Source organism: Delphinus delphis, chromosome 1 (genome assembly GCF_949987515.2).
Source record: "Delphinus delphis chromosome 1, mDelDel1.2, whole genome shotgun sequence".
Classification (NCBI taxonomy): domain Eukaryota; kingdom Metazoa; phylum Chordata; class Mammalia; order Artiodactyla; family Delphinidae; genus Delphinus; species Delphinus delphis.
In genome coordinates this window covers 42994034-43007443 of record NC_082683.1, presented here as the reverse complement: position 1 = coordinate 43007443, position 13410 = coordinate 42994034, and the positions used below count along the sequence as shown (strand labels likewise).

The 13410-nt window shown below is 42.2% G+C and overlaps 1 protein-coding gene across 1 annotated transcript in view; it reads left to right on the top strand.

Annotated features, from left to right (window-relative positions):
* The window catches only part of TXNDC12 (thioredoxin domain containing 12), a 38574-nt gene extending 25647 nt beyond the window's left edge, over nt 1-12927 (top strand). Inside the window, exon 7 of the mRNA XM_060021950.1 lies at nt 12884-12927. Coding sequence (XP_059877933.1) covers nt 12884-12912 — 29 coding nt within the window. The 3' untranslated portion in view covers nt 12913-12927. The remainder of the gene's footprint in view (nt 1-12883) is intronic.
* Nucleotides 12928-13410: the final 483 nt, after the last annotated feature.

Below are 13410 nucleotides of genomic sequence, written 5' to 3'. Positions count from 1 at the left end.
TCAAATGGTACAAACATTTTGGAAAACAGTTTGGGAGTGTTTTATAAAGTTAAATGTACACTTACTATGCAACCCAGCAATTCCAGGATTACAGGATTATGTGATTTATATGAAACAGAAGTCTGCAAAAACAAAAACAAAAACTTGTACAAGAGGGACTTTCCTGGTGGTCCAGTGGATAAGACTCCATGCTCCCAATGCAGGGGGCCTGGGTTCAATCCCTAGTTGGGGAACTAGATCACACACGCATGCCGCAACTAAGGGTTCACATGCCACAACTAAGAAGCCTGCATGCCGCAACTAAAGATCCTGCATGCCGGGCTTCCCTGGTGGCGCAGTGGTTGAGAGTCCGCCTGCCGATGCGGGGGACATGGGTTTGTGCCCCGGTCCAGGAAGATCCCACATGCCGCCGAGCGGCTGGGCCCGTGAGCCATGGCTGCTGGGCCTGCGCGTCCGGAGCCTGTGCTCCGCAACGGGAGAGGCCACAACAGTGAGAGGCCCGCGTACCGCAAAAAAATAAAAAAATAAATTAAATTAAATTAAAAAAAGATCCTGCATGCCGCAAAGAAGATCCCGTGTGCCGCAACTAAGACCCGGTGCAGCCAAAATAAATATTTGAAAAAACCAAAAACTTGTACAAGAATGATAGAAACCTTATTCATAATATCCAAAAACTGGAAACAACCTAAATGCCTATCAAATAAGTGGATAAACTGTGGTATATTCATACAAAAGGTTACTACCCAGAATAAAGAAAAACAAACTACTGATACATAAAACAACATGGATGAATCTCAAAAACATGCTGAGTGAAAAAGACCAAAAAAGAGTACATTTATATGAAGTTTCAGAACAGGCAAAACTTGTCTGTAGTCTGAGAAATCAAATCAGTGGTTACCTGAGATTGGGGGTGTGGGGAGAGGAATTTAACTGCAATGTCACGTGAGGGAACTTGCTGTGGTGATGCAAATGTTGATTGTGATGCTTACCTAGGTGTATGTATTTGTCAAAACCTATCCAACTGTAAACTCTATATAGACATTTTACTGTATGTATATATCAATACATTTTGATTTTAGAGATAATGAATTACTTTTTTTTTTGGCTGCACCGTGCAGCATATGGAATCTTACTTCCCCAACCAGGGATGGAACCCGTGCCCCCTGCAGTGGAAGCGCAGAGTCAACCACTGGACCGCCAGCGAAGTCCTAATACATTTGATTTTAAAACGCTTATTCTGGGGCTTCCCTGGTGGTGCAGTGGTTAAGAATCTGCCTGCCAATGCAGGGGACACGGGTTCGAGCCCTGGGCTGGGAAGATCCCACATGCCTCGGAGCAACTAAGCCCACACGCCACAACTACTGAGACTGTGTGCCACAACTACTGAAGCCCACATGCCTAGAGCCCATGTTTCACAACAAGAGAAGCCACTGCAATGAGAAGCCTGCGCACCACAATGAAGAGTAGCCCCCACTCGCCGCAACTAGAGAAAAAGCCCGCGCGTAGCAGCAAAGACCCAGTGTGGCCAAAAATAAATAATAAAATAAAATAAATTTAAAAATAAAATAAAACACTCTAACTCTCCAAAATGAAGTCTTTTTAAATGAAAGACTGATGTAGCTGATTGACTTAACAGTGAAGACTGACTTGGCCATTTAGCTAATATATAATACTTTTTCCATAAATTGAATGAAAGACAAGTGTTTCATTAAAATACACTTGAAGCACATGATAAGATGAACACAGTTTATCAAAGCATGTTGCATTGGCAAAGATTTCTTAGCCCTTTTTGTGGCATTTGGGTTGTGTGGTGTACCTCCAAGGCAAGTGAAAATGTTTGAGAGGTAGTTAATAAGTATTTGATGTCTTTGTAGTATACTTTCCAGAAACTGAGAAAGTGAATGACTTTAATGAATGGGTAACAAATTCTTCCACAAGGTAAGTGTTTTCTATTTCTTTGCTTACAACATGACTAAAAGAGGGCCTAATTGATGTATCAACTGGTATTTTAAATTTTTGATGTTAGGTCACTTGTGATTTTTTGGCATATAACTCAGTAAGAGTTCAAAGAATTTAATGCTATTGCACTAACAAAACTTCCATTCTCATGTACTTATTTATGTGAACATTTCTAAGCATTTATATTTCTAAACGCAATAACTAGTGTTAAGAAAAATTGTTCCAAACTTTTAATGTTATTGTATAGCAGGGGATGCCTCCCTAAAGGGTTGTATATATACAATATACAATGTATATTGTATAGCAGGAAGCCTCCCTAAAGGGTTATCTGACTTTCTAAGAGAATACAAATTAGTTTGATTTACTATTTACTGTTAATTAGGGCACACACATTTTACAACTCTATAGAGTTAGATGTCAATTTATAGAAAACTGATAAGAAGCAAATGATTTCTTTCCCAGGGAGAAGATAACCTCATAGGTTATAGCTTTAATGCCTTTAGGTCATTAACCAATTTTGTATCTGATTTAATAATCTTATTTCAACTTTGAACTGGTTTTGTCATCTTGCTGGTCCTGATTAATAAGTTAAAATTTTGGCATGTGCTTAAAATCTGTCCGAGAATTAAGTTTTTAACATTTTGAGAATACTCTTGATATAAAAAGTAGTTAATGCTGAATCCTGTCCCATTCTAGCCATAAGTAATATTCTTCCCACAGATATATGAATGACATTTTAAAAAGTCATGTCACTAAGATGCAATTTTAATAAAACTTTACTTTTTATGTTTAATAATTATTAACATTTGTAATATTTATTGTTTTGATTGACATACTAATAATTCTTGTAACGATAATTGAATCTGGAAAAAAAATTTTAACTCTTAGATTTTAGCTTAGGTTCCCCTAAAAGTAGGGCCTGAGATAAGGCCTGTACGGGTAATATATTCTAGGAAGAGATTCTCGGGGACAGGAATGAGAGACTGGGGAAAGTGAAGCACAGGAGGGAGAACCAAAATAGGATTTATTATTGAGCTGTTTACCTCTCTGATCCAGGGTTGCCTCAGAGGAGCTAATTTCCTGGAAGAACCTCGACACAGAGGTAACAAAGAGCCTTGGAAGCAGAAAGCAAGAGATAAGGGAATGCAGTTTTATAGAGGTGTCCTCAACCTCCAAACGTAGCTGGTTACCACAGTGACAGCCAAATGGGGGGAAAGATAAAGAGGTTGTAAACTAGGGTACAAAACTTGTCTAATGTAACTTAGATTCTTATACTCAAAGAATTTGACTATAAGAATTTTAGCATTTTAATTCCTATTAAATACATAAATTTACTATAGAGAGGTATGACATGGTGATCAATAAGAGACTTTAAGCATATAAATGCATTACATTAGCTTATAATTCTGTGGGTGGAGTGAAAGAAATGCAAGTTCAAGAAGAAAGAGAATAATGTAAAATTTCCAACCGTTAAGAAGAGCCTGTCCATGTATTAGTTTTAAGTGGAAAAAAAAAATTAAGTGGATAAGGTGGGTATAAAATTCCTGTGGTACTTAGGCTCTAGCGTATACATTTTTTTTAAGTGACATAACAGCTTTTTCTAAATGTTAATATTTACAGTACACCAGAAATTATGTCCTTTGCCGTTATTTAAATGATGAAGCTTTTAGATCTCAAAAGAGTCAACTTAAAAGTACCTAGTTTTGGGCTTCCCTGGTGGTGCAGTGGTTGAGAGTCCGCCTGACGATGCGGGGGACACGGGTTCGTGCCCCGGTCCGGGAGGATCCCGCATGCTGCGGAGCTGCCGGGCCCGTGAGCCATGGCCGCTGAGCCTGCGCGTCTGGAGCCTGTGCTCCGCAACGGGAGAGGCCGCAGCAGTGAGAGGCCCGCATACTGCAAAAAAAAAAAAAAAAAAGTACCTACTTTTCCAAAATTCTTTCAGGGATCATGCAACCATAGAAGTTTCAAGACTAAAGGTTTCAAACATTCTTTACCTAGAGATGCAAACATTTATACAGCACTGTGTGCCAGAAACTGTTCTAAATCATCCAGTCGTATTAACTCATTGAATCCTAACAATAACCTGATGGATTTGGTTCTATTGCCATCATCATCATCTCTGCCTTATAGATAGGGAAACTGAGGCACACAGTGGGTAAGTATCTTACCTAAGCTAGTGGGATCAGAGTTGGGATTTGAATGTGGGCAATTTGGCCCCTGAAACCATGCTTTTAACTACTACACCATACTAGGCAATTTGTATTCAAGTCAGCCAACTCAAGGACTGCATCAATGCCTTATGCTGTGTAGCAAGTATAAATTTTCAAGCCAACTTATACAATTACAAAAATAGAAACATAATAGTCTATTCCAATAACAATTCCCTTTCAAACTGCCATTCTGCCTGAAGACAGAGAAACCACTTACAGTCAGGTCCAAGCTTTTTTAGGTTATTTGAGGTTGAAACTTGATCAACTTTAGGATTTTTTTTGTCTCTTTTCTCCTTCCCTGGATGGCATTTAAATCTCAGAGAATTAAACAGTGTCATGACATCAGATAAGAGACACTGCTCATGCTAGCATCTTCTGAGGTATAATGCATCCTACCTGGTCCTGGCACATCCTTCCACGAAGGCATCTGCTGAGATGTCTATTTTCCTATCAGTCTCCAGTGGTCAGTCCACGCACCCTGCCCCTTTATCTTGTCAACAAGGCCCGTCCAGGTGGCCCTTTCAGCTCCTCAGCACCACTTCTCTTCCCTTCATTGGGCGGGATAATTGGGCTGCTCTCCCATGCCACTCTAGGCCATGAGCATCAGGGCCACTGATCACAGTTAGGCAGCCTCTCCAAGGATAACCTGTCACTGCTGAGCGCCTAACTTGTCAGCTGCAGCAACCAACACTGAACCTTTGGACTTGGTGACACAATCCAGAGACTCCAACAGCAAGGTATCTTGTGTCGGTTTTTTTTTTTTTTTTTTCTTTCTTTTTTTTGGCTGTGCTGCATGGCTTGTGGGATCTTAGTTCCCCCAATCAGGGATTGAACCTGGGCCCTCAGCAGCGAAGGCACTGAGTCCTAACCACTGGACTGCCAGGGAATTTCCCCCTCGTGTCAATTTAATTACACTGGATTCCTTTTATCCTGGATGAAGCAACGATCTGATTTTATTGGAAGAGAGTCTTAATCTGGATTTCCCTTCTGCCAAGCTTCTGCTTTGGTACCACCATCTGTGGGCTTGCTGACCATCTTAGTCACCATCATGCTGTCTCACTCAGTATTGCCTCTAAAGTGCACTCACTTTACAGTGATGCTTTCATGTGAGATTGAATTGGGAACTGTTGGGGAAGAGTTGGCAGACTGTGAGGCCTCCATTTTGCTGGTGTGACTTCGCAGGTGTGATGTGGCTCTGGAGACAAGTGTTCTGGCAGCAGCTTCCTGATCCCAGGTTGTAGCTATCGCAGTGTTCCAGGAGGACAATGGCTTGCTTATTTCCAGATGGTGGCCAAGATGGTGTGATCCCGAAACCATAACCTGGGAGGGCAGATTCCTTCCCGAGTGATGTAAAACTTTCATTTCCCATGTAGGGACAGCCTACGATGTCTTGGAGTCATTCCTTGGGGCCCAGTTTAGTGTTTGTTCTTCTAGTCATTTCAGTGATTTTTTTTTAGTACCTAATTCCCTGTATTAAATGCTTTCTGATTAAAATAGCTAGCATGGTTCCTATTATCCACAATAGAACCTTGCTTATTATAGCAGTGAACTTCCTGATTAAGATATCATATATACAGGTGTGATTCCAAAAATAGCACTTAGAAGTTCTAGATTTGTAACTGGATGTAGTAAATAATGAGACTTTGGGTTGCACTGCTTTTGGTGAGTGGGTAATTGCATTTTGAGTTGCATTATGTTGAAGTGTTTTTTTCTTTTAAGTGTAAATATGGGTAGGCGGGAAATAATATAGTTCAGGTTGGGCAAAGAAATTAATGTATTATGTAGCCATTAAAAAATTCTTTTTAGCCATTAAATTATCCTTCTTAGATTCAAGAAATCCTTCACCTTATAAATTTGGAGGGAGACAGAACTCTCTTTCTATTTTAGAAGTTGGAAATACTAGATAATTGCTTTCCCAGCCTCCTTTGCAGCTAGACTATAGGCAAATGACCTAGGCTCAGCCAATCAGATACACCTTCCTGCAGCACAGACAACAGCATTTGCAGGAAGACTGAGTTCTTGGGGCAGTGGTGGTTATAATGCCCACAGTGGTGTCCAGTGTTGGAGGCTAGTGGTTTTCAAGCAGTACAAGTTTAGTACTTAGTGGTGACAGCCATGGTGTCTTCCCCAGCATGTCTGCAATGTGTACCCCAAACCTGGTTCTCCAGCATCCCTGGGTAGTTTATGATCTAGTCAGTGTTATGTTTTTTAAATTAATTAATTAATTAATGGCTGCATTGGGTCTTCGTTGCTGCGTGAGGGCTTTTCTCTAGTTGTGGAGAGCGGAGGCTACTCTTCGTTGCAGTGCACTGGCTTCTCATTACGGTGGCTTCTCTTGTTGTGGAGCACAGGCTCTAGGTGTGTGGGCTTCAGTACTTGTGGCATGCGGGCTTCAGCAGCTGTGGCCTGCGGGCTCTAGAGTGCAGGCTCAGTAGATGTGGCACACGGGCTTTGTTGCTCCGCGGCATGTGGGATCTTCCCAGATCAGGGATCGAACCCATGTTCCCTGCATTGGCAGTCGGATTCTTAACCACTGCGCCACCAGGGAAGTCCCTAGTCAGTGTTATTTAATAAATTCTTTTTTTTCTTACATAAGCCAGAGTAAGTTTCTGTGGCTAGCCACTGTAATAGTCAACAACTCTTGTCTAGCAAGGTTATAGAAGCATTTTCCAAAGCATATTCCATGCAACACTAGTGTCCCTAGAAAGGCATTCCATGGCTAAATAAGTTTGGATAACAATGTATCTCTTGGAATGATTTAAAATTAATATTTTAGAAATTCTGAGAGGTCTCACAGGATATTTTTTTTTTTTGCGGTATGCGGGCCTCTCACTGTTGTGGCCTCTCCCTCTGTGGAGCACAGGCTCCGGACGCACAGGCTCAGCGGCCATGGCTCACGGGCCCAGCCGTTCCGCGGCACGTGGGATCCTCCTGGACCGGGGCACGAACCTGTGTCCCCTGCATCGGCAGGCGTACTCTCAACCACTGCGCCACCAGGGAAACCCTCACAGGATATTTTTATTTGCTACTAGATGGAGTGTGAAACCAACACATGGAGTGGGGGAAATAATGAGAAAACTGCAGTGAAACACGTTTGGAGCCAGTGGATGAAGTCAACCTTGAATACCACTTTGTGGACTTCAAGATATATGACCTAATATTCCAACAATTTAAGTCAGCTGAAGCTTGGCTTCCCATTACTTGCCATGAAAAGCCATGAAAAACTTCATCTAAGGGCTTCCCTGGTGGCGCAGCGGTTGAGAGTCTGCCTGCCGATGCAGGGGACACGAGTTTGTGCCCCAGTCCGGGAAGATCCCACACGCTGCGGAGCGGCTGGGCCTATGAGCCATGGCCGCTGAGCCTGCGCATCCGGAGCCTCTGCTCCGCAACGGGAGAGGCCACAGCAGTGAGAGGCCCGCGTACCGCAAAAAACAAAAAAACAAAAAAAACCTTCATCTAATATCTTGGCTTCTCATTTATTTGGCCTCCTTCACATCAATGACCTCCACTCTATTGCAGCCACTGACTCGAATGGTCTCATTATCACTCAAAACTCTTCTACCTTTGAAGCCTTGAATCAGAAATTCCATTCTCTGAGCACAACCACCTATCTATCCTTTCAACCTAACTGATCAATATCTTCCATTACACTTTGACCTTATCCAGATCTTCTGATATAACTTCCTCAACTTTGCCCTGGTAAATAAATCTACAGACCTTCCCTGTATCTGTCTCATCTTCTCCTCCCATCCTTTTATTCCAGTGGAAGAGATGGTTTCTACTTATCAGAGGCTAATCCTTCCATTGAGCTCTGGAGTCAGCCCTTCCCTGTCCTCAGTTTTTTTTTTGCCATAAATGTTTCTCTCTTATATCATCAATCTCTCTATCTCTATTGGATTATTCCTATGCAAACTTAAACAAACACTTATTTCTCATCTAAAAACAAACCATCCGTGGACCTTATGTGTCTCTCCAGCCTGACCCACACTGTCAACCTTTCCTCACCTCATTTTCTCTTTGACATTCTACCTGTTACACTCCGGCTTTGGCCTTCACAACTCCACCTAAATGGTTCCTGTTAAGGTAATGGGAGGAGATATGGAATTTCGAAGTGAATGAGGAAAGTCTGGCTGACAAAATCATTTTTGAAAGTTCTCTTTCTAATTCAGATTTTTATGGATGATACAATTCCCCCATATATTTGATATCATGTGCCAATAAATATTGTGATATGCTGCTGGCCAAACTATCATATCTTTGTACATTGCTTTAGGACCCTAAAAGGACCACAACGACTGAAAAGAGGGACTGGATCCTTGTGAACTTTCTTCCAGTGTTCCTTATCAAATAGGTCAATAGCACCACCCTATTGTTTTACATGCCAGAAACCTGAGACTCATCCTTGACATCTCCTTCTCTTTACTCCTTAATTGTCAATTACTGTTCATTCTCTGTCCTAAATATTTTTTTTAAAAATCCATTCACTCCTTGTTATGGGCTGAATCATGTCCTCCCCCAAATTAATATGTTGAAGTCCTAACCCTCAACCTCAAAATGTGACTGTATTTGGAGATAGGGCCTTTAGAGAGGTAATTAAGTTAAAATGAGGTCATATGGGTGGGCCCTAATCCAATATGACTGATATCCTCACAGGAAGAGATTAGGACACAGGCACACACACACAGGGAAGACCATGTGAAGACACAGGGAGAAGATGGTCCTCTATAAGCTAAGAAGAGAGGTCTTAAGAAATCAACCCTGGGACTTCCCTGTGGTCCAGTGGCTAAGACTCCATGCTCCCAGTGCAGGGGACCTGGGTTTGATCCCTGGTCAGGGAACTAGATCCCACATGCCACAACTAAGAGTTCACATGCCGTAACTAAAGATCCAGCATGCCGCAACTAAGACCTGAAGCAGCCAAATAAATAAATAAATATTTTTTTAAAAAAAGAAGAAGAAAGAAAGAAATCAACCCTGATCTCAGAATTCTAGCTTCCAGAACTGTGAGAAAATAAATTTGTTGTTAAACCACCAAGTCTGTGGTACTGGATGATGGCAGCCCAAGCTGACTAATACACTCTTCTTCATCCACATCATCACCACCATCGTCTAAACCACCAGCATTTGTCACCTAGACTTTTAGTGTAAGATCCATCAGGGCAGGGCTTTTGTCTGTCTTGTTCACTGCTGTATCCTCAAAGCCTAGTATAGAATCTGGCACGTGGTAGGCATTCAATAAACATTAATGAGATGGCTAAATAAATGAATAGCTATTTAGCTGGTTTCCTTGCATCCATCCTTGCCCCTCTCTCCACATGTTCTCCACAGGGACTGCTCTCTTCAGAATAGAATTCTGGTTATATCATTTCCCTGCTTGAAACTCTTCACTGTCTCTCCTCCATTACTCCCAGGATAAAGTCCAAAATCAATAATACTGTTTAAGTGAGTGGTATAATTTGGCTCTCAAGTCTCTCTCCAGCTTCATTGCAAGTCATTCTCTCATTCTATCACATATTCCAGCCACATTTGTTTTCTTTCCATTTTTCAAGGTTCCTCATGGTCTTTACACATTCTATTCCCTCTACTTGCAGTGTCCTTCCCCATATTTTTGCCTAACTCATTCTTCAGAAATCCCACCTAAATGTTGCTTTGTGAAATCTTCCCTGATCATGGAACCAAAACAGCTTTTTCTTTTATATCTCCCATTACTTTTCCTTCAAAACAATGATCACAATGGTAATTATTGATATGGTTAGTTGTGTAATGTCTGTCTTCCTTATCAGAGTGTAAGTTCTGTGAGAATGGGGACTGTATCTGTTTTGCGTGTTACTGTATTTCTAGTGCTCAGTACCTTCAGCCATGCCTGGTATACCATAAATGAATAATTGTGTTAAAGCATGGGCACTGTTAATTTCCTAGGGCTGAACATTTTATTTTAGCTATCATGTACCAACTGCAAGCCTAAGGTCCAGAAGTAGTACAAAGGAGGGAGTGATTAAATTCCCTCCAAGTAAGGATGAGATGGATACAAGGATGAGTAGGGAGGAGTCTTCTTGATAAAGGAGGGGTATTCAGGAAGGCACTCAATGTAGAAACAAAAGCCTATGCGAAATGCTGATGTATAAAGCAGTTTTTATACTGCAGACTTACAGTATAAGTTATTCTATATGGCCAGAGAAAAGGACCAAGGGGGTTGGTGGTGGGAGATAAATCTAGAGAGAAAAGGACCTAGTTGAATTTGTTAAGGAGGTTGTATTTTATTCTATCATGCAGTAAACATCACCAGCTTTTCCAGTTCTGTCCTTTGTTTAGGTCTGCTTTCTCTCTTACTATCCATGGATATTTGTAAAAGTCATTTAACCTAGCTGAGCTTCAGTCTCCTCTTGTTGAATGGTTGATGAGAGACATGAGATAGTGTATGGAAGACACTTCAGAAGGTTTCTGGAATATGGTAAGTGCTTACCAAACGTCAATTCCCTTCCTTTCAGCCCCTATGTTCAAGCTGATGTCAGCACCATGACTGCTGGTCAGTCCAGCGAGATTGCAGTTCCCCTTTAGAGCACAAGGGGGAGTATGAGACTGAACCTTTGCAAAGGGTCACAGGGCATCTTAAGCAGCATCCCTCAGCAAGCCCTCTGAGAACGAGGAAACAGATGTTTTTCCAAAATTAGAGAGGCAACCTGACTTATTTTATAGAGTCTAAGCGAGTGCAACTGTTCGTAAGTTCCCTAGACATGTATCTGAAGGGAGAAATCATTGGCAAGCATGATATACTTAGTTATGAGTTGTCAGATCCCTTAAAGTATCTGATGTTATTGAATTGAATATCCTATTTATCACCCCCTAATTTACATACATTATCACTTTTAATTGAACTCTCTTAAGGAGCCAATGAAATAATTCTCATCCCCATTTTACAGATGAGTAACCTGTGTGATCAAGAGAAATTCAATCACATAACTAGCAAATGGTGAAGGTTGGATTTGAACTTAGACCTCTCTGATTCCAAAGTTTATGTCCTTTTGATTATCCCACACTAGTTTACTTCAATTTCTTTTGAAGTCACTGCACCAGCTTTCTCTCTGGTCTCCTTGTCCTCTGTATCTTGGAACCTCTGATCCATCTCCATTCTATAAGCTGAGTTCTTTCTAAAGCGTAAATTTGGCCATCTTCCCCCTGGAGAAAGCAGTGTAACAGCTCCACATTGCCCTGATCTTTGAGTCCATCATCCTTAGCATGGCTCCCCAGGCCCTGGCTGACCTCTGGCTCTCACTTACCCTCCCACCTCACTCATCACCTGTACTGTGCCCATCATGTCTGTGCTTCCAGAGACCTACAGTCCCTGATGTTCCCTGAAGCCTTCATATAATTTCATAACTTTTGGCCTTTGCTCATGCTGGTCCTTCTACCTGGGTTCCTTCTCTGTGAGTTTAACTCCTACTTATCCTCGAAGACTCAGCTTAAGTCTCAACTCTGCATCCCAGGACCTGCCTCCTAGCATGAGGCCTAACTCTGAGGCTCCTCCCCGTTGATGTGTCCCAAAGTGAGAAAACAGCCATGTCTTGCCAAATCCATTAATGTGGCTGATTTTAGTCTTGGCTTCCCCTACTTTCAGTAGCTGAGAAACCACGGGCTATTTATTTCTTCTTCACATCCAGGATGGTATGAATCAGTCCCCACTTCATATGTTTACTGTGAAAGTTAAATGAGACGGTGGATGTAAGATACATTTTGTGAATATTTGTATGCCTATTTATTCAGCAAATATCCCCTGACCCCTTCTAAGAATGATCCAGGAGGTCATGTTGGGTTGCAGTTTGGCCTATGCCTTTGTGAACGCAGAACAGTAGGTCTTACAGCCTGCTATCCTGCACCAGACCCTGAGCAACTTGTGTCAGGGACCATTTGTTATCCACTTGGGTGTACAGCAGGTGCTCAGGTGATATTTGTTGTGTGAGTGAGTGAGTGAATGAATGAATGAGTGAATGGTATTCAAGGTAGTGGGAGAAACTGAGGCAAATTCATGGAGATGTTACGAGCAGGTCACCCTCTGGGAACCAAAAGTAGTTTATGCCGTTCGGCCTTAGGGCAGGATGGGGGAGTGTCCAGTAATGAGGCTAGAGGGTAGTTGAGGCCAGACCACAAGAGGCCATATGTGCACATTAACAGATTTAACCTGGGTTAGGAAGAGTCTTCTGCTGCAGAATGGAGTGTGGATTACAGGGGAAGTTTGGAGGCTATCGTGGGGATAGGACAGTGAGAAAGCTGTGGCCGTGCAATGGAGAGCTCTCAGGAAGTATCACGGACAGGTTTGGTGAAGGATTGGTAGGGTGGGCGAAAGAGGGAGGGGTGGTGGGTGGGACCTGGGTTCTGAATATTCACATGTTGAATGCTTCGTGTGTGTGTGTGTGTGTGTGTGTGTGTGTGTGTGTGTGTGTGTGTCTCAGACTCCTCCCCTGCTGACAGCAGTGTGCCCTGATGATGGGGCAGTGTCCTCAGCATGCGTTTTCATTTATTTTACAAATTAAAAAACTGAGGCACAGAGAAGAAAGAAGGAATGATTAGTATATGAAGTGGTGTTTGAGATACTTATCATTTTTTCTCCTTATCCAGATCTGTTCCCATTCCTGTGGTAGATTGGTTAAAGGCCATTGATTCCTCCCTTCTCTATTCATACCCCTTTGTGATGCGACTTTGCTCTTCTTCTCACTCAGAGCTCTTTGAATCCGGGCTGGGCTTGTGACTCGATTTGGCCAACAGAATGCAGTATATGGAGTGCTATGCAGTTTCTGAGGCTAGGCCTCAAGAGATTGTATCTTCTGCCTTGGCTCTCTTGGAACACTGCTGCGAGACCACCATGTAAACTGCTCTGGCCTACCAGTGGATTAAAAGCCGCATGCGGAAGAACCATGGCACTTAGCCCTCAGCCAGTACTAAATGCCAGGCCTTGGAGTGACCTTCCAGTTGAATGCTGCTCACGAGTGATTCAAGGTAAAATCACCAGATGAATCCACTCAGCCAGCCACAGAATTGTGAGAAATAATAAATTATTGCTGTTTCAAGCCACTGAATTTTTGGGAGTGGTTGTTATGCAGCAATAGGTAACTAAAACAACTTCTCTGCTCCCGTTACCAGTAAATGGCTTCACTGTCTACCTGGTTGTTTATGCCAATTCCCTTTCCCACACATCTCACATTTAATCTGCCACCAGGTCCTAAATACAAATCAAATCCCTGTACTT